The sequence below is a fragment of the Odontesthes bonariensis genome, chromosome 22, assembly GCF_027942865.1.
Source record: "Odontesthes bonariensis isolate fOdoBon6 chromosome 22, fOdoBon6.hap1, whole genome shotgun sequence".
Classification (NCBI taxonomy): domain Eukaryota; kingdom Metazoa; phylum Chordata; class Actinopteri; order Atheriniformes; family Atherinopsidae; genus Odontesthes; species Odontesthes bonariensis.
In genome coordinates, this window is record NC_134527.1 from 30916556 (window position 1) to 30938877 (window position 22322).

General features: G+C 40.0%; 1 protein-coding gene across 3 annotated transcripts in view; it reads left to right on the plus strand.

Moving 5' to 3' along the window:
* slc38a9 (solute carrier family 38 member 9) overlaps window positions 1-14225 on the plus strand; it is a 46078-nt gene extending 31853 nt beyond the window's left edge. For all 3 annotated transcript variants that reach the window (XM_075455949.1, XM_075455948.1, XM_075455950.1), the window contains 5 exons: window positions 4561-4667; window positions 5747-5860; window positions 8501-8649; window positions 10306-10395; window positions 13066-14225. In XM_075455949.1, coding sequence (XP_075312064.1) covers window positions 4561-4667; window positions 5747-5860; window positions 8501-8649; window positions 10306-10395; window positions 13066-13231 — 626 coding nt within the window. In that variant the 3' untranslated portion in view covers window positions 13232-14225. The remainder of the gene's footprint in view (window positions 1-4560; window positions 4668-5746; window positions 5861-8500; window positions 8650-10305; window positions 10396-13065) is intronic.
* Window positions 14226-22322: the final 8097 nt, after the last annotated feature.

A 22322-nucleotide genomic window follows, 5' to 3' on the forward strand; every position in this document is an offset into this window, starting at 1 on the left:
AGTGAACACATTCTTGCTAACTGGAGACCCATTGTATGCCATACACTCCATGTGAGAAAAATAAGTATGTTTCATTGTCATAGTTACATTTTTCAACATACTTGAGTAAGTAAGCTATACTTGAACCAAATGTTGCTATCCTCATTCTTATATGTTTAAAAATAAGTATTGCCCTAGTTTGTTTTTAAGTGTATTTCTATATACAAGATATCATCCTCTTTTGGAGATTATCTACAGGTGAGGATGATATACATGATTAACCCAAAGAGGAGTATTTTTTTTTTCCAATAACAATGTAAATAGATGTAGGTTTCCTCTTGGGAAGGAAATACACCAGACTGCCCCATTTAGCGGGAGCAATTTCTTACTGGCATTTAGATTGATTGTCCATCAGTTTCTGAAATTGAAATGCTGAAATCCCTGTCCACTGTTTCATTTCAAGTTCTTCCTGTTGCTAGATGTTTTCTTGTATGTAAGGGGAGGGGATGGAACAGATTTCAAATTTAGACTTTGACCTGGCCTCAGTCATGATCTTGATATGATGAAGAATTCTTTTTGGAATCAATTACCACAAGCTGTCCAGTCTGAGTCTGACAAGAAAGAAACAAACAAGAACCAGACATGAACTTTTCCCACCATGCTTGACAGTTCTGATGAGGTTTTACACTTGAATTTCTTTCTTCTTTGGTCTGTGCCAAGCAGGTTTATGCTGACCATGGACAAATAAAATTATATAATTTGGGTGTAAGTTTGCTCTTAGCTTTGGTAGGGACACTTCCCAGCAGACCAAACTTTTGAATATTACAGGAATAGCCTAGATTTAGGCTTTATGGAACCACCTTTGTTTATAATTCAAAAATAGAGAGAAAAAAAAACGTAAAATAAAACTAGCCTCCTAGCATACATTACATTCACACCATAACACCTTATTAACACTTTTCCATAGTCGAATGCGTGTTTACGTTAGGCTGGAAGGCTAGCATAGTGTGGGTAGTTAGCTACTGCTTACTCTCTGGGTGGGGAAATAACTTCTCTTAACGTCTCTTTTCTTTTTCGGTGACATTTTCTATTTACAAAGCAGAAACACGAGCAAAAATGTTGAGACCAAACGAAATATTAATGTGAGGATTTACTTTCATGATTTTGTGCCGTCAAGCCTGTCTGCAACAGCCAATCTGATATTTTACAGTCAATCCATCATCTTCCAGCAACTCTGCCACAGCGTGTGTCTCTTCGTCGGGAGCGGTGACGAGAGGGGCTGACCTTCAGCCAATCAAATGGCAGCATATCTAACCTTGTTGCAATGCAGGTTACACTGAACATTGCGACGAGACGGCACGTCGGAAAAATAGTTCTATACAAATGCATAATACTACGAATGAGTTTGTGAAAAATATTATATTAAATGCATTATGTAAAAAAAATGTATATTAGAATATTATCAAAAATATTGGGAGAGACAACTCTGTCTTTCCCAAACTTTGGTTGTGACTTGACCCTATGGTCCCTGTGCAAACTTACGCCCTTGAATTTGTTGATCAAGAGTACAATATTGCAAAAGGTCCAGGACCTCATGTATAAACCGTATGCATGTTCTAAAGTTACATATTAAAGTTTCCTTATATAGCTGGTATGTAAACAACTTAATGTGGCATGAGAGCATGCAGGCGTAGCTGCAAAGTCTCCAGCAGTCTTGAAAATATATGGACCATCCTGCAAATTCTTGTCTGGCTCCTGTCAGCTGCCAGCAACAAATTGCAAAACATTCTCTCATCACAGAAATCATTATAAAAAGATTCCACTTCAGTTACTTTGCTATGTCTGAAAAGCCAAAGTTGCACACGCGGATACACAATTAGTCTAATGATCTATAAGTATTTAGTGTAATACCAAAAAGCCTAATTCCACGTGGCACCATCTTTTTCCAAATTACAATTACCCAGGTCCTGGAGGCAAATATTTCGTCCATATTTTCCAGAACACTTATTATTCAACTCATTGAACACCTGCAGAATATAATTTCCCACAGCTACTACAGCTGCGTTCTTAGGACTGCTCTGTCCGAATACGGCTATCGACTCTATCACTACCCCTTCTCCCTGTCATTTAACTGATGTCTCACAAGACGTGTGAGGAAGTTTTAAAATTCTTTTCTAACAGAAACAAGGATATAAGGCAACAAATCACCCCTTCAAACCACATTGTACATATATGTAGGAAAATTTCTAGTTATTTTCCCAATTTTGACCCGGTTTCACTGACGTTTCTAACTGAAATAATCTCTCATATGAAATCAACTACGTGCAACCTTGATGTCATGCCTACTAAATTTCTTAAAGAGGTTTTGGACACAGTTGGACCCAGTGTTTTATTGATAATTAACAACTCTTTAACACAAGGCATCTTTCCCTCTTCTTTTAAACATGTTGTGGTTCAACCTCTCTTAAAGAAACCAAACCTTGATCCTTCTGTTCTTAATAATTTTAGGCCAATTTCTAAACTTCCGTTTTTAGCAAAAGTTTTAGAAAGTAATTTCAGCCCAGATTTGAGCTTTTATGTATCGTAGCAACCTCCTTTGAGAAATTTCAATCAGGTTTTAGAGCTTTACATAACACAGAAACCAGCCCTCCTCAGGGTAACCAATGACCACCTTTTAGCAGCCGACAGAGGCGAGAGTGCAATTTTAATTCTTTTAGACCTAAGTGCAGCCTTTGACACTGTAGATCATGCCATTTTAATTGACTGTCTTTGAACCTGGATTGGCATCAGGGACACTGCACTTCGCTGGTTTTATTCCTACCTTTTAGATAGAACCTTTGCGGTCACCATAGGCAATCACACATACTCTAAAACTTAAATTGCCTGTGGTGTACCGCAGGGTTCAGTTTTAGGTCAGATTTTATTTTCTATTTATATGCTCCCGTTTGGCCAGATTATTCAGCGCCACAATGTATGTTCCATTGTTGTCTGCACTATAAGGGTTTTTAATGACATTCCTTTAGCCAGAGCTGGAGATTATGTGATCCAAGTTTTATTAGATCTAACGGCTGTCTTTGCTACGGTGGACCACGACACATTATTACCCCGTCTACAGCATTATATAGGTATTCAAGGTACTGTCCTTGAATTGTTCAGGTCCTGCTTGGCTGAGAGAACATTTTGTGTCAGCCTGAATACTTTTAAATCCCTCTGCTGCTCTGTGATGTGGGGTACCTCAGGGCTCAATTCTTGGGCCTTTGCTTTTTTCTTTATATCTTCTTCCCTTGGGTTCACAAGCACAAGTGTGCTTTCCATCTTTAGGCCGATGATAGCCAGGTTTATATGCTTCTGAAATGAAAGCACTCCTATTCTGTGAAATTGTTGATGGACTGCCTTGATGATGTAAAATCCTTGATGGCTTTCTTCATTTTAATGAAGACAGAGGTTTTGTTGTTTGGTCCTGGTGTTACGAGTGGGTCCTCCCCTATTGATTTGGGCCCTCTGGCACAATTTCTCAAACCGACTGTCACCAATCTTGGTGTGAGAATGGACAGTGATTTTAATTCAGACAGACTGATCAGTGCGGTGGTGAAAACCAGCTTTTTTCAACTAAGACAACTGGCCAAGATCAAACATATCCTTTCGAAAAAAGACTTTGAAACAGTGATCCATGCTTTTATCATAATGAGGCTCGATTACTGTAATTCACTTTATTTTGGTGTTTCTCAGTCATCCTTATCCCGTCTCCAGCTGGTGCAAAACTCTGCTGCACATCTTTTAACGGGCACACAGAAGAGAGAGCACATTTCTCCTATTTCAGTTTCACTGCATTGGTTGCCTGTTGTTTTTAGGGTTCATTTTAAAATTCTTTTATTTGACCATTCAAGTAATTGAATGGTCTTGCCCCGCCCTACCTCTCTGGGCTGTTGCATGTCCACGTCCCTTCCTGGGCGCTCAGGTCAGCTGACCAGCTGCTCCTGGATGTGCCAAGGACACGGCGAAAGCTCAGAGGGGACAGAGCTTTTGTTGTGGCAGCTTCTCGGTTGTGGAGCTCGCTCCCACTGCATGTTAAACAGGCATCTCCTTAAAATCTGCCTCTTCTCATTTTTAGTCATTTTAATTAAATTCAATTTATTTTTATCTTGTTTTTATGAGGAGCTTTTTAAATTGTTTTATTGTGTTTAAATTGTTAGATTTATTTTTATGTCTATTAATGTCTTATGCATTCTTAGTGTTCAGCACTTTCGTCAGTATCTGCTGTTTTTAAAGTGCTTTATGATTGAAGTTTACACCAGGTTGTTACCAACCTGGTGCCATTATGGGCTTTATGTGAACATTCTTATAGTTTAAACTATACTAAACTAAAAGCCAAAATATAAGTTTAGTATGTACAACTCATGTCTGGAAAGTCAGGATGGGAATGAATTCTTGCAAATCCCTGCCCACAAATAGATGAATATTTTTGAATGTCAAAATTTGTGATACAACTACAAAGGGAAATTGTTGTGGTTTTAGATTGTTTTTGTTATCATTTTCTATCAGTAGCAGATGGCTGATTTGTGTGTTGTTCTCTTCTTTCAGAGTTTAGACTGATGTTTCCACAGCTGACTGGTGTCCTCACTCTGGCCTTCTTCATTCACAACTGCATTATCACTCTAATGAAGAGTAATAAACACCAAGAGAACAATGTAAGCCTCTCCTAAATTAGTTCGGACTTTGAAGTAAAACATTTCCATTCCACATCTGCAGAAATGACTACCCGTTCCCTTTCATGTTTACCTTCTTCTGAAGTGTACACTTCAGGGCAAGGAGATGTTTAAACTTAGTCTCTATTGTTTGGTAGAGTCATATGTTGAATAAAATGGCAGAGGTACCTGCCAGTGATTTGTGTCGTCAAGGTATACTTCTCTTTCCATTATTTTAAGGAATAGGCTATCTTGTGGGCTTATTATCAGCTGTACTTCATTGAAAAACCCTGCTCCCAAAGTTGTCTGTGGTGTAAGGTAGAACAACCTTCTTTGGCAAAAGGCAGAACTTGGAACAGTATGCATATACATCAACATGTTGCTCACATGTGCATGTTGTGTCGGTTGAAGAAAGGCAAAAACAAACAAAATTAAAAAAAATCTATAAGATATTCATCTGATTAACCTAAAAACATTCAAATGAACAACCTTTTAAGTGCCCGTGACTTTTACTGTCCTTTGTTATAAGAATAAATATAAGGAAATATTTTGCATGAAACATGAAACTGAAAGGAAGGTAGCATATCATTTGCTAAGTAATGTGCTCAGAAACTTAAAAAGAAAAGTGCTTCTTATGTATTAGCACCTGAAACCAACATCCTATAATGACTGTCATGTACAAAATTCATTAAACATTGAACTAAAATAATATTTTACTTTCCAAGAACATTGTCTTCATCAAATAGTCATCATAACAGTGTTTTCCATTTTTACTTAAAACAGGTCTACTCCAGAAAGGTGCAACCTGTCTTCCAATGCTTACTGCGGACAGATCGTTGTTAAGCTGAAACCAAAGAGTGTAAAATTAGATTTAAGAAAAAAGAACGTCCACATGAGGACAGTAGAGGCCAGAACAAATATACTGTTATCATACCCCAGCTGTTTGACGGTCATGGAGTTTTAGTTGTTTAGTTTAGGTCCAACCACAAAGATTTTCTGTATAAATAATGTGCATACAAATGCCGGGTAAAAAAGAAAAATCTGATTCTTCTTTTAATGGACTTTTTTTTTCATGTTTTCAGGTGCGGGACCTTTCTGTGGCATATGTTCTAGTAGGGCTGACGTATCTGTATGTGGGGGTCATGATCTTTGCTGCCTTCCCCTCACCCCCTCTCTTCAAAGACTGCATTGAACCAGTAAGAGTTACATGTTTTCTTTTTTGTAATTAACATGTTGAATTTTTGTCAAACTTAAAAAATTTGGTTGGTGGTACTTTTCCCCTACAACCTCCTCCCCATATATCCCAACAATCCAGGTTCCCAGCACTGAGTCAAGACATGGCCCTTAAAGTGAAATTATTAATGAACAAACAAAGCCATTCTTAAAACAAGCTGTATGCATACATGGGATACTGAGTCTATCATGACAGCAAAAGCAGGCATGCTGTCGCCTTTCAAGATTCCTGGCCATTCCACGAGTGTGATTAAAACTCCATCTTAAATCTCTGTGGAGGGGAGTCTCAGTCTCCTTTTCAGCTCTGTTTTTATTTCAGTCAACCAAGCATGAATTTATGAGATGCAGTCTGTGTCTGGATAGTTTAGTGTTTTTCAGTGTCTCATAATAATTCTGACCGTTGTGATCATCCCACCCTACAAACAGAAAACTAACCTTCTGATACATTTGGTATTTGGGATCCATTCCATAACAAGCATAGAAGAAGCACACCGCCGACTCAGGACTTTACCCAATAGTTGTTTTACTTCAATTCAATTCAGTTTTATTTATATAGCGCCAAATCACAACAAATGTCATCTCAAGGCACTTCAATAGTACAGTCCAATTCGAGCCAGAGTTCAATTCATTGTAATCATAATCCAATCAATCCAATGAATTAAATTAAAAAATAGTCCAATTCATTCATATAGAGCAAATTCAAAAACAATTTCCTAGCTAAGGAAACCAACAGATTGCACTGAAACTTGTCTTCAGTCCAATCTCCCGGCCTGAGCGTGCCTGAGGCGACTGTGGAGAGAAACGACTCCCTTTGAACAGGAAGAAACCTCTGGCAGAACCAGAACCAGGAAGGGTGGCCATCCGCCTCCACCAGCTGGGGTTTGAGAAGACAGAAAAGAGGGGACAACAAACACTGTAACACCATTCAAAGGAAACCTGTTGGAACAGGGAAACACAAGTTAATGACCACAATAATGTCACATGTACATAATGTCATATGAGGAAATAAAAGGGGGCTCAATACTTATCTGTATTGAGAAAGAACAGATTGGATTTTATGTCATGTTTTGACATTTCAAGCTCCAGGCTGTTCTTCAGACTATCAATCAGACAGAAACGTCTCAACAGCAAATAACATTCTTTGTTCTTTTTCCAAATTGACAATGTGGTGGAAATTTCTGTTAACAAAGCACAGTGAGTCTGCCCCAACGATTCCAAGGTCTATTATGCTTCATGAAGGAGAGTGGCAGTGCTGGGCTGCAACTCTGAAGAGTCTGAACTCACATGAGTACTTATCCATACAAAGGTGGAGTGTTACACAAAAGTGGGAAATGTGCATGAGACCGATAAGAGTCTTACATGCTGACTTAAGCCGGAGTTACAGACGACGCGTCTGTCACGGCAGTGGCGGACCGTGACGTCAAAATGACGTATCAGGCCTGGCGCTTCCCTTGAAAAGACGGCGCAGCGCGTTGTCGTGCACCAGTCGATTTTTGTAACTTGGCTGCGCCGAGAACGACAAACCGGATGGACCAATGTGAGACCAGGCTCAGTCAGGAGGTGCGTTTGTACAGGCAGCTGTACGAAACTGCAGTGAAACAGCACAGGGAGCACGTAAACTCCCCAAACTGGTGCACAGAGATTGGCAGAACTTTGGGGAAAGAGGGAGAGTTCTGTAAGAATGTGTGGAAGAAGCTACGGGACAGATGCGTGAAGGCAAAGAAGAGGGCAGAGACTCCAAGTGGTGATGCCAGGGGCTTCAGACCTTCCCCTCTATTGACTGAATTAAAAAATTAAAATGATCCAAATACTGCAGCAGTATCATTAATGACAGTATCCCTGCTCTTGACAGCGGCATTGTTTTCTTCTCGACTTTCTTTGGTGTAGAGTAGTTAAACGGTAACAAGATGAAGAATTATATCTTTGTGAGATTGCATTCTTTAATCAGTTGCTCAAATTCTTTATAAAAGTCACTATTGGAAGAGGTTGGGCGATAAATTGAGCACAATATTAAAGCCATTCCAAAAAGAAGCGTCCGCTCACTGAAAACTTGTTCCGGACAGACTGCGCTCGTACCACAGCGTTACCCCCGGAAGGTGTGAAAGCCAAGTGTACTTTTCAGCAGCATTAGATTTCTAAGATAATGCATCATTTGGCAGGTCGGAATTTATAGTTTATGTGATTTGCATGATGTTTTTAACCAAGTATGCGGGATACATGTATGAAAATATTTCTGACAAGTCAAAACGGATAATTATGATATCGGAAACACAAGTTGGAACCTCAACTTTCTGTATTTCTCACTGGGGAGGTGCATAATTTGGCAGTGCAGATGTTTGAGATCAGCAGGATTTGCAACCCCCCTTTATCGAGCCTTAATTCCTAAGATATCATTGTTGGTATCATAATTAGCTTGTTAATTGGTTCATACTTGTACCTTAAACAAAGACTGGACATATTTTACAAATGTATACATGTATAGACGATTCTATGTGGTAAAATGATATAGTTTTATAATTTCATTATTATCCACAGCCATTGCAGCTTCCAGATAGATCTGTCAGAAAAGCCCATAATGCACACTGCACTTCTCTCTTTCACAGAATTTCTTAGATAACTTCCCCAGCAGTGATGTGATGGTGTTTGTGGCTCGGACTTTCTTGCTGTTCCAAATGATCACTGTCTACCCCCTGTTGGGATACTTAGTGCGGGTCCAGATTATGGGACAGATGTTTGGAAAGCATTACCCCAGGTAACACAAAAAAACCATAGTAATTTCTGTTCATGATTTGATATTTCTCAGGTTGCCACAGTGCTGTAACAATCTAGTTAACCAGTTAAAAAGTTTTGTTTTAGTTACTCTTTTTGAGTAAGTCATCTGGAATGGGCTGTCAGACTTACATACATGTATACTGTGTGTTTGTGTGTGTGTGTGTGTGTGTGTGTGTGTATATATATATATATATATATATATATATATATATATATATGTGTGTGTAAATCGGTCGAAGCACATAACCCTGTCAACTCCGTAACTTACTCTGGTGTGCAAGGAACATTCTTTGTTTTGAAGAACAAACTGAAATCTATCAGATAAATATGATTTAAACCAGCCTAATGCAGTTCCTTTAATCCCAATAACATGTTCAAGTCTGTGTAATAAGATACTGTGATCAACCGTATCAAATGCAGCACTGAGATCCAACAGGACAAGCACAGACACAAGTCCGCTATCAGAGGCTAGGAGGAGATCATTGGTAACTTTCAGCTGTGCTGTTTCTGTGCTATGATGCACTCTGAATCCTGACTGAAACTCTTCAAACAGATTATTTCTGTGTAAGTGATCACAAAGCTGAGCTGCAACTATTTTTTCAAGAACTTTAGACATAAAAAGGGAGATTGGATATAGGTCTATAATGAGCCAACACTTCTGAATCAAGAGTAGGTTTTTTAAGTAAAGGTTTAATTACAGCAACCTTAAAAGTCTGAGGTACATATCCTGTCAACAAAGACAGATTGATCAAATCCAATATGGAAGTGTCAATTAATGGGAAAACCTCCTTGAACAGTCTGGTTGGGATTGGGTCTAAAACACAAGTTGATGGTTTAGAAGAGACTATTGCTGTTGTTAGTTCAGAGAGATCAACTGGACAGAAGCCGTCTAAATACAAATCAGGTTCTAAAGATACTTCTAAAGCTGCTGTACTTGATGATACATCAGTGATAATAGTGGGAAGGACTCCATCAATCTTCTCTCTGACAGAAACAATTTTATTAATAAAGAAGCTCATGAAATCAACACTGCTGAGAGTTAAAGGAATACCTGGCTCAACTGAGCTTGGTCTCTTCCTCAGTCTGGCTACAGTGCTGAAAAGAAACCTGGGATTATTCTTATTCTCCTAAATGAATGATGAATATTGTAGTATGTAGTGTACAGGAACATCTGTGCCAAGTATAACGGTGTGGAAGTCCCAAAATGGGAGACTGACAGAGCTAAGATCCTGTGGGACTTCCAGATCCAGACTGATAAGCAGGTGATGGCTAACCAACCAGACATTCAGTTGGTTGACAAACTACAGAAGAAGGCAGTAGTGTTAGATGTAGCAATTCCAAGTAACGGCAACATCAAGAGGAAGGAACACAAGAAGCTTGAAAAATACCAAGTGCTGAAAGTGGAAGTTGAAAAGATGTAGGAATTCAAGGCGGCAAGTGTACCACTAGTAATCAGAGCACTTGGGCCGTGACCGCCAAACTGGGAGACTGGCCCCAGCAGATCCCGGGAACAACAACCGAGATCTCTGTCCAGAAGAGTACAGTATACATATGTATCTATAAATAAGTTTTTATTTTTATGGAACTTTTTTCCTCATGTAATGTTTGCAAATAATGTCACTTTGTGTCTCCTCAGTTTCTGTCACATTTTCACGCTGAACATCTTCATTGTTGGATCTGGTGTTCTAATGGCCAAGTTTTATCCCAATATTGGATCTATAATACGGTATGTTCAAAGTTGTTTTCTTGTTAACTTACAGATACAGAAAGGCCAACTGGTTCATACATGGGCCATTCATTTCCCAGCTTATTCTCTGCAGGTTTCATCGCTTTTAAAATGCATATTTATTTGTAAATTCTTCATTAATTTATTTATTTATGTAAAGTGCTTATAAGTAGTCTGTAGTCCTTTTCAAATTAGATTTTTTTAAGCTGATTTAAACCTTTTTTGTGTTATATATGCAGAGGTAGCATTAATGGCAGATGTTGATTCATAGTAGCCACAGAGATTAAACTGGCTATGTTTATGTCTATGCATTTAGCAGATGCTTTTATCCAAAGCGACTTACAAATGAGGATATAACATTACAGCTAACATCGAAGCTAACAATAAGCTACATAGAAGGAACCCACCAGTCAGACTCTGTCAGAGGTGACAGGGTAGAGATAGAGTGCAGGCATCGAGGGAAGTACAGAAAGATAAAGTGCAGTAGAGGGGGTAGGGAAGTACAGGGTAAGTACTAGGATAGGAGATACCCTCTGAAGAGCTGGGTCTTCAAGAGTTTCTTGAAGATATTCAGGGACGCCCCTGTTAGCGCTCGGTAGGTCATTCCACCATCGTGGAACGACACATGAACAGAGTCTGGATTGTCTTCAGCGTGGTGTAGGCACTGCTAGACGACATTCCTGTGACGACCGGAGTGACCGAGTTGTGACAAAAGCCTTTGCAAGAGCATTCAAGTAGATGGGAGCCGTTCCATTAAGCACTCTGTAGGCTAACATCAGGGACTTGAATTTGATGCGGGCGGCTGAGGGTAGCCAGTGGAGCTCAATGAACAGAGGGGTGATGTGTGCTCTTTTAGGCTGACCGAAGACCAGACGTGCCGCCGCGTTCTGGACCATCTGCAGAGGTTTCACAGCACAGGCTGGGAGACCAGTTAGGAGACCAGTTAGGAGACCAGTTAGGAGACCAGTTAGGAGACCAGTTAGGAGACCAGTTAGGAGAGCGTTGCAGTAGTCAAGGTGGGAGATGACCATAGCCTGCACCAGGAGCTGGGTGGCGTGTTGGGTTAGGTACGGCCTGATCTTTCTGTTCTTTAGCAATGCAAAGCGGCATGATCGAGCAACAAGGGTAACATGATCTTTAAAGGTTAGGTGGTCATCAATCATGACACCCAAGTTTCTAGCTACCTTTGATGGAGCAAGATATAGGGATTCAGTTTGGATGCAGATGCTGTGGTGTATGGTTGGTTTGGCTGGAAAGACGAGCAGTTCAGTTTTAGAGAGGTTCAGTTGGAGGTGATGGGCTTTCATCCATTTCGATAGACAGGCTGTGTTCGAAACCGCATACTTCCATACTGCATACTGCATACTCATCGATCAGACAGTATGCAGAGCGTTTACCCACAATGCATTTCGCTCCATTTGAAACATTTTCTAGACCCTCCAGAAAAACGCGGGCATAAATCCTTGATCTTGCGGGCTAAAATCCTGGATTTTGCGATTGAATATGCGGGTTTTTTAATGATTTTATGCCGTGAAATTGCGAGAAGTTGCGGAAACTTGCGAATTACGCAAAAAGTTGTGAATTATGCATAGTTGCAAAATATGCTGCTACTGAATGAAAAAGAGTCATTTTAAAGACCTCCTATGATAAACAAGCATACTGGAACCAAGTTACTTCACAGAAGGTTTTTTTATTTTAACAACTTGAGCAGTTTCACAATCAGTCGTAAAAAAAAAAAAACATGGCTTAAACATTCCTGAGTCACAGAATTGTAAAAGATAAAATAAATGCTACCTCGTTTCTAGTAGCATTCGCAATGGTTTTGGAGGTTGATGCCTCGGTGAACGTCAGCTGTCTGGCTTTGGCTTTACTTTCCGCAGCTGCAGAAAGCATTTTCAAATGTTTCGCGCTGGTAAAGTGGCACGTCACCGACGATTTTCTTTTATGCTCCAACACACAGTTGCACGGGGTGCAGAATAGTTTCCCCCCGCTTTCGTGCAAGACATCGGGGTGCTGGTTTGCCCGGTCTTTGGCAGTAATGTGCGTCGGTAGGTGAGATCGATTAGCTTTTTTCATTTTGTCTCTCGTTAATTTTCTCTTCACGCTACGGTGCTGTTTTCCTTGTGTGTGTCGTGGCAATGACGTCGCAAGCCGCGAGTTGGATATAAATTACATCACCAGTTAATTTGGTTCATTTAGACTTTTTTTTCTCTTCCCAAATTTATGCAGAAAAGTGCGGAGATTGTGAAATCAAGCGAGTCCTGCATATTTCACATATTTTGCGCGGAAAATGTGATTATTGCGGTGAATATGCGGCTTTTTTGAAAAATATTGACCCCCGCATAATCAGCGGTATTTTGCTGATTTTGCAATAAAATCAGCGATCGCAAAATCGTGTTTTTCTGGAGGGCCTAATTTTCAGGCGACAAAGTAGTCGTGTAGATCCCCAACGTGTTGAAAATCTGACAAAATACCGGCTGTTTACAATTTTGTTCCGACGAATTCGGGGCTACTAAAGCTAGCCGTTTTGAGCAACGCACCTCCGATTATTTTGTCATTGTAAAATGAAATGTTATTACATCATTTCAGAGTTTTCACTGTAATGGGACAGTCACCAAAATATACCAGTTTTGACCTTTTGTGATGTTATATTTCTGTCTCCTTTGGCAGATTTTCTGGAGCAACATGTGGATTGACTTTAGTGTTCGTCTTTCCTGCCCTCGTTCGCATGATCTCCCTGAAACAGCAGGGGAGGCTCAGCTGGCCATCAGCTATTTTTCACAGTTTCCTCATCCTACTGGGCATTGCCAACCTGGTTGCTCAGTTCTTAATGTAAGAAGCAGTTCGTTTACTGTTCAAAAGGGAAAATGTATGATGAAGAGTTCAGACTCCAGCCAGTTCGATTCATTTCTGTCTCCATGCTATCAGATTAAATATCTCTCACCTACAATAGAAAATGAGATTGTGTTTTACGGTGTAACTTTTTCCCTTTTTTTGTGCAAATTAGCCTTTTGTTATTTCTGTGATTAAATCTTGTTCTTGGATATGGCTTTCTATGATACTATTGATCATCCTGCCTCAGCTGACCCTATATTCAATTAAGTAATATAGAGCAGTGCAGAATTAGTTCAAACTCTACTAACGTCAATAACGAACTGGCTGGCATTTGTTAAATGAGTTCTCCAAGTCACCCATAATGTTTGAAATGATTAGTTTGATGACAATATCTCAAATGTAACAATGTAACAAAGACTGTAGTGGTGAACCTAATAGACCTGGGAGTAATCTGTGATCCAATGTTTCTGCTTATTGTCAAGCTGTCGAGCTACGATTACAGTATTTTAGTTCTGTGTTGCTACTCTCATAGCAGCCTTTTTTTACAGCTGTTTGCTGTGAAAAATGTCTTTAAACTAGCTGTGCAATACCTGATCAGTACCAAAAAGACAAACTAAACGAAGAGACTTGAAATACTGTATCGGTAGAGATCATACATGGTGAATAAGGAACTTGCAGTATAAGGCACCAGTCCAGTGTTATTTAGTAACTTCTGAATGTTGAAATAAGCAGCTGTTTGCCGGCAGGTTCATCATCAGTTAATAATGATACAAACTTTATGATTTTGTAAATTGGTTATATTTCTTTGAAGATATTTCAAGAACATTTCAAATAATGTTTATTTTCTTTATGCATTGCTGATTTACTTGTTGGTCATTGTTTATGTAATGCTTATTTTCCAGATTTGTGCCAATTGTATTTTACCAGTAATGATGGACAAAGGGAAAATAAAACTGTGTGTGAAAATAAAGCTTATGACCTGTCATTAACAATCATTCTGCAATATTGGGACTTTTTTTCAGTAGCATTGTCTATATCATTGTTCATTAAAGCTGCGGTCGGCAATTTTTTTTTAGTCATATTAGCTTGAACTGTCATGGGATTCTGGAAGTAGAATATTAAATAAGGCTGTTTAGGAAAAATAACGAAATCTGTAGCTCCCTTTGAAGCCTGTAATCATGCTTGCAAAAACCGAGCGCTCCCGGCTGTTTTTAACCAATTAAGTTAGGGTGGAGGAATCCTACCTGTCAATCACAGCTTGTGCACACGCTGCTGAGCGTGAGTCTGCCCCAGCTTGTGTGCGCTCACACTGGTGTGAACTCACGTGCACAACCTCGTCCTCAGAGGGGGAGGGGTTTGGGGGGCGATTCGGAGCTTGTTAGCAGTTGGGGGAGGGACCTGAAAGTTGTATCAGTTCGAATTTTCCGACTTTAGACTCGCAATTTTGAAAACCTGCCGACGGCAGCTTTAACATAAACTTTATTTAAATTAACGCCTATATAAGACTATCCTGGGAATTCCCATGCAGCTTTGCGCGCGATTTCATTCACACTGCAAAGGCAGCCTGGAAACCACCGCCCTTATGACGGCGTCTATGCGCAACACCCAAGCTTGTAGAGTGTTAATCCAACAGAGTCTGCAGAGTGACCGTATATGCCTTCTACCCTCATATTAACTTTGCACAAACGACAATAATCGTTAAACGCCATCGTCTTCTCATACACAGTAAAGCGTCTTCTTCTTCCTCGTCGAATTTCTGTCGCTCTACATACGTCATCTGGTATAAGTGATACAATCGGCTATGAATCGCGCGCAAAGCAGCATGGGAAGAACCAGACGCCATTTGATAGACATTCGTAGCGCCCAATAAACGGCTCTAGGCATTCGTAAACCACGCCTCAAATACGAGAAAATGCACACCTAGTTCCCAGACCACCTTCTCATTGAGATGTGGACGCGTCAGCCAGGCTAATATAAGACAACAATATACCCAAATTATGATAGCACTTCCAGTGTTAATATTAAATTACAATTATTCTCAAACTATAGCTCAGTTATGCACCCTAGGTATAAACCGGCAGAAAGTGACGTCTGAAGGGTTATGTTCACGCGATTACATAGAATTGGCGCTACAAGCTAACTGTTATTGTCATGATGGCTTGTTTAATTTCAGTGTGATGAAGTTCAAAAGGTAAATGGACTACATTTAATTTTCTATCATAAGAGAAAAAAGAACAAAGGGCCTCATGCAAGAACATTTTCATATTCTTATTCTAAATTTCTCTCACTTTTTTCGCATGAAGGTTTCGTACGAACACGCCATGTTATATTCAACAAACGCTCTTCACTTCGGAGAAGTGTGTACACGACCTGCGTAAACCTGATGAATGCCACCTGTGCGTATTGAACTGCACAAGGATAGCAAATTTGCATATTCAACGCACTGTCAGGCATTTCAGTGGAGGATGTTCCCCTGGACACCGACTTGTATCCACCTGAATGTGAAGATACGGCCAACATACCTGACTGTAATCTAATAATGTTTAAAATCATTCCTTGTTTTCACATTTTCATAGTTCATAATGACCACTTCAACATTATCAACTAGCATTGAAAATAAAAAGATTGAAATAAGATTTACCCTCCTCTGATTCTACTCATTTATTTCCCTTTGTTCAAATGTTGTAAATGTTAAGTATGTGAAAGGAATAGTCAAACAGTCATGTTCAACACTTTATTTAGAGGAAGAGCAATTAGACGTAACACCACAGCCGGGACCATCTGATGCCCCAGCTCACCGCCGTCTCCCATGCACACAAGTGGCGTCCGATGCAGTTCTGCAAAACCAAGAGCAGATTTTAAAATGTCTTCAGAATATGTCTGGGATGTTGGACAAGACCCAACCAGGCTAGTGAGGAGGGGCACTTTCCCAGTAGTCTGCTTCCCACTGAAGCCCCAGCCCCCTGATTTTAGTCTTATGTTATAATTATTAACATTTTGTGTAGTAGTTGGTAACTTAAGTTTATTTGTGTGAATAAAATGACCTTTCTTATATTTTGTGTCTGTATTTTCTTCTTTCCCAGCATCTTTTATCCCTCATATCGTCTAGGTTTAGTTTTGATTGTTGGTAATATTATTTCAATAAACTCATTTTCTCATTTAAACCTACTGTCTCTGCCTCCTCAGTCCCGAACTGTGTCCTTGTTCCACCATTCTTTGTCACATATGCAAGTCGAAGCATTCTGCTCACAGAAACTGTAACTGGACGAGATGCCACTGACATTCACAAGAATGAAACAAATTCACTACAGATGGAGAGATACTTAAAGAGAAAGTATCGCGTTGTAAGTAAAACTTACTAAATCAAATCAAATCAAATTTTTTTATATAGCACATTTCATGTACAAACAATTCAAAGTGCTTTACATAAAATAAAAGCATTGCAGCAGGGAGTGCAAGAAGCATTAAAAATACATAAAAGAATATAAAAAGAAACAAATAAATTAATTTAAATTAATTTAAAAACAAGCAACAGTCTAGATAAGTTAAAAGATATTTCATGCATAGACACATGAGAAAAGAAATGTTTTTAACCTGGATTTAAAAATGTCTCCATTTGGTGAAAGTTTAATCTCCACTGGCACTTTGTTCCACTTATTTGCAGCATAACAGCTAAATGCTGCTTCTCCATGTTTAGTCTGGACTCTGGACTGGACCAGCTGACCTGAGTCCTTGGATCTAAGAGCTCTGCTGGCTTTATATTCTCTGAACATATCACAGATGTATTTTGGGCCTAAACCGTTCTGGGATGTAAACCATCAGCAGGCTTTTAAAATCTATTCTGTAACTGACTGGAAGCCAGAGTAAAGATTTTAAAGCTGCTGTGATGTGTTCAGATCTCTTAGTCCGGGTTAAAGGCAGGGTAGGGGATCTTTTTCTGGAACATTTTTTTTACATATTGCTTGAAATACTCTTCACACCCCCATTGCAACCAATTAATTAAAAGTTTTGACACAAATATGAAAAGTTTTAGTGGCCTCTAGAACGTACAATCTAGGAAAAACAGTATCCAATCATTGTGAACGGACCGTTCACAATGATTGGATTCTGATGCCGTCTATCAAACTGCAACCTGCTCCTCCCTCCCCCTCCTTCCCCCTGTGCGCGTACCCTGCTCCGTGAACGAAGCTTGGCAGGAAGCTAAACTAGAGCCAGCTTGGCTAGCACCTAGCATTATTAAACGTATAGTTAGCATAAACTAAATACTAAATACTAAATACGGCAACGATCGATGCTTGCTGTCAGAACAGCGCTCGTGCACCTTCGTGCTCGTTCATGTACTCTAGAGGCGTGCCTTCGGGGGGAAAGTGAAGAAAAGGGTTGGGACTTTTTACCTGTGTATTTTCACAATGCAGCTTCGCTGGACTCAAAATCCAGGATCTCCTACCCTTCCTTTAAAACTCTAGCAGCAGCGTTCTGGATGAGCTGCAGATGTTTAATGCTCTTTTTGGGAAGTCCAGTTAAAAGAGCATTACAGTAATCGAGTCTACTGGAGATTCAATTCAATTCAATTCATTTTTATTTATATAGCGCCAAATACAACAAATGTCATCTCAAGGCACTTAGATAGTAAGTCCAATTCAAGCCAATTGGAATTCAATTAATTAATAATAATCATAATTCATAAAATAATCCAATTCGTTCATATAGAGCCAATTCAAAAACAATTTCCTAGCTAAGAAAACCAACAGATTGCACTGAAAACTTTTTGTTTTTCGGTCCAATCTCCCGGCCTGAGTGTGACTGAGGCGACTGTGGAGAGAAACGACTCCCTTTTAACAGGAAGAAACCTCTGGCAGAACCAGAACCAGGAAGGGTGGCCATCCGCCTCCACCAGCTGGGGTTTGAGAAGACAGAAAGGGAGGGGAGGGGGGGAGGGGGCTGCCGCGGCGGCGGCACTGTAACACCATTCAAAGGATATCTGTTGGAACAGGGAAACACGAGTTAATGACCACAATAATATCACATATACATAAAGAGAGTAAAGTGAGGAAAGGTGTGACAGATGAGGCCCCCCAGCAGTCTGGGCCTATAGCAGCTTAACTATGGGATGTTTCAGGATCACCTGAGCCATCCCTAACTATAAGCTTTATCAAAAAGGAAAGTTTTAAGCCTGGTCTTAAAAGTGGAAAGGGTGTCTGCTTCCCGGACATTTACTGGCAGCTTATTCCACAAGAGAGGGGCCTGATAACTGAAGGCTCTGCCTCCCATTCTACTTTTAGAAACTCTGGGAACCTCAAGTAAACCTGCAGTTTGGGAGCGAAGTGCTCTGTTAGGAAAATATCTTACAATGAGATCTTTAAGATATGATGGAGCTCGGTCATTAAGAGCTTTATATGTAAGGAGAAGAATCTTAAATTCTATTCTGAATTTAACAGGGAGCCAATGAAGAGAAGCTAAAACTGGAGAAATATGATCTCTCCTGTTAGTTCTCGTCAGAACTCTGGCTGCAGCATTTTGGATCAACTGAAGGCTTTTCAGAGAATATGTGGGACAGCCCAATAATAAAGAATTACAGTAGTCCAATCCTGAAGTAACAAATGCATGAATTAGTTTTTCTGCATCACTCTGAGACAAGATGTTCCTGATTTTAACAATATTACGAAGGTGAAAGAAGGCAGTCCTAGAAACCTGTTTTATATGCGAGTCGAATGATAAGTTCTGGTCAAAAATAACTCCAAGGTTCCTCACTGTAGAACTAGAAGCCAAGGAAATACCATCTAGAGTAACTATATAGCTAGACAATTTCTCCCTGAAACGCTCAGGTCCAAAGATAACGACTTCAGTTTTGTCTGAATTTAGAAGCAGACAGTTCTGAGTCATCCAGGTCTTTATGTCTTTAAGACATGCTTGTAGTCTGACCAACCTATTGGTTTCATCTGGTTTTATAGATAAGTACAGCTGAGTATCATCAGCATAGCAATGGAAATTTATGCCATGCTGTCTAATAATGTTACCTAATGGAAGCATGTATAAAGTGAAAAGAATCGGTCCAAGCACAGAACCCTGAGGAACTCCATGACTTACTCTGGTGTGTGAGGAAGATTCTTCATTTACAAGAACAAACTGAAATCTATCAGATAAATATGATTTAAACCAGCCTAATGCAGTTCCTTTAATCCCAATAACATGTTCAAGTCTGTGTAATAAGATACTGTGATCGACCGTATCAAATGCAGCACTGAGATCCAACAGGACAAGCACAGACACAAGTCCGCTATCAGAGGCTAAGAGGAGATCATTGGGAACTTTCAGCAGTGCAGTTTCTGTGCTATGATGCACTCTGAATCCTGACTGAAACTCTTCAAACAGATTATTTCTGTGTAAATGATCACAAAGCTGAGCTGCAACTATTTTTTCAAGAACTTTAGACATAAAAGGGAGATTGGATATAGGTCTATAATGAGCCAACACTTCTGAATCAAGAGTAGGTTTTTTAAGTAAAGGTTTAATTACAGCAACCTTAAAAGTCTGAGGTACATATCCTGTCAACAAAGACAGATTGATCAAATCCAATATGGAAGTGTCAATTAATGGGAAAACCTCCTTGAACAGTTTGGTTGGGATTGGGTCTAAAACACAAGTTGATGGTTTAGAAGAGACTATTGCTGTTGTTAGCTCAGAGAGATCAACTGGACAGAAGCCGTCTAAATACAAATCAGGTTCTAAAGATACTTCTAAAGCTGCTGTACTTGATGATACATCACTGATAATAGTGGGAAGGACTCCATCAATCTTCTCTCTGATAGAAACAATTTTATTAATAAAAAAGCTCAGGAAATCATCACTGCTGAGAGTTAAAGGAATAACTGGCTCAGCAGAGCTCGGACTCTTAGTCAGACTGGCTACAGTGCTGAAAAGAAACCTGGGAGTATTCTTATTCTCTTCTATCAATGATGAATAATAAGCAGTTCTAGCTTTACGAAGGGCTTTCTTATACATTATTAAACTATCTTTCCAGACTAACTGAGACTCTTCTAAATTAGAGGAACACCACTGTCTCTCCAGCTTTCTTGCAGTCTGCTTTAAAGCACGCAGCTGTGAATTATACCAAGGAGCCAACCTCTTCTGACTGATTACCTTCCTTTTCAGAGGGGCAACATTGTCCAGTGCTGTACGCATTGAAACTATAGTGCTGTCAACAAGAGAGTCAAGTGCTGCTGGAGTAAAGTTTATGTAGTCGTCCTCTGTCATATCTGCACATGGCAGTGAAGAAAAGGATGATGGAATTAATTCTTTAAATCTGGTTACAGCATCCTCTGATAGACACCTTCTATACGTAAATTTCTTCTCAGAAACTGTATAGTCAAGTAATGTAAACTCAAAGGTTATCAGAAAATGGTCAGATAAGACAGGGTTATGAGGGAACACTGTTAACTGTTCACTCTCAATGCCATAAGTCAGCACAAGATCAAGGGTGTGATTAAGGCAGTGAGTCGGTCTGTGAACACTCTGAGAAAATCCAATAGAGTCCAATATAGAATTAAAGTTCATATTCAGGCTGTCATTTTCAACATCTACATGAATATTAAAGTCACCCACTACAATGACTTTATCTGTACTCAGCACTAACTGGGATAAAAACTCTGAGAATTCAGACAGAAACTCAGAATAAGGGCCAGGTGGACGATACACAACAACAAACACAAGAGGTTTCTGGGATTTCCACTTTGCGTGGGAAAAACTGAGAATCAGATATTCAAAAGAGCTCAAACTAATCTTGGGTCTGGGACTGATGAGTAACCCTGATCTGAAAATAGCTGCCACTCCTCCTCCTCTGCCTGTGGTTCGAGGAACGTGAACATTTAAACAGTCAGAGGGAGTTGCTTCATTAATGCTAACATGATCCTCCTGCTGCAGCCAGGTTTCTGTAAGACAAAATATATCAATATGATGATCACAAATCAACTCATTCACTAACAGAGACTTGGAAAGGAGAGATCTGATATTCAGCAAACCACATTTAATAGTTTGATGTTTTTGTTCAGTTAAAGTTTTTGTTTTAATAATTTCTTTTTGCACAAGAGGATTTGCTCCTTTTGTGTTAATCGATTGGGGGGGTAGCAGCAGGTGGGAAGCTGCAGAGAAGTGTATAAGACTACAACTCTGCATCCTGGTCTGAACCCTGGGTTGTCATGTTTTAGGGTGGCAAATAAATTCATCCATATTTCTAGAAATGAGAGCTGCTCCTTCCAAAGTGGGATGGATGCCGTCTCTCCTCATCAGACCAGGTTTTCTCCAGAAAGATTGCCAATTATCTATGTAGCCCACGTTGTTTGCTGGACACCATCTAGACAACCAGCGATTGTAGGACGACATGCGGCTAAACATGTCATCACTGGTCAGATTTGGCAGGGGTCCAGAGAAAACTACGGAGTCCGACATTGTTTTGGCAAAATTACACACCGATGCAACATTAATTTTAGTGACCTCCGATTGGCGTAACCGGGTGTCATTAACGCCGACGTGAATAACTATTTTACCATATTTACGTTTATCCTTAGCCAGCAGTTTTAAATAGGATTTTATGTCGCCCGCTCTGGCCCCTGGAATGCATTTGACTATGGCCGCTGGTGTCTCTAATGCCACGTTTCTGACTATAGAGCTGCCAATTACCAGGGTTTTGTCCTCAGCGGGTGTGTCGCTGAGTGGGGAAAATCTGTTAGAAGCGTGGACGGGTCGATGGTGAACAACGGGCTTGACTTTAGAGCTATGCCTCTTCCTGACAGTCACCCAGCCACGTTGTAATCCTGGCTGCTCAGGTTCTGCTAGGAGGAGGCTAATTGAGCTAGCTACGCTAGGTGGCTCCACACTGGCAAAAGGGACCTGGCTCGCTATGTTGATTTTCAACAGTGCAGAGCCGAGCTTCCAATTCAGATAACCTCGCCTCCAAAACTACAAAAAGACTACATTTGTTACATGTACCATCAAGGGCGTCAGTTTGGTTTTAGAAGTGGTGGGGACAAAAAACGTAATGCGTTCTCTGCCCCCCACGGACCACCCACCATCCAGCACATTAAAAAGTAACGCAT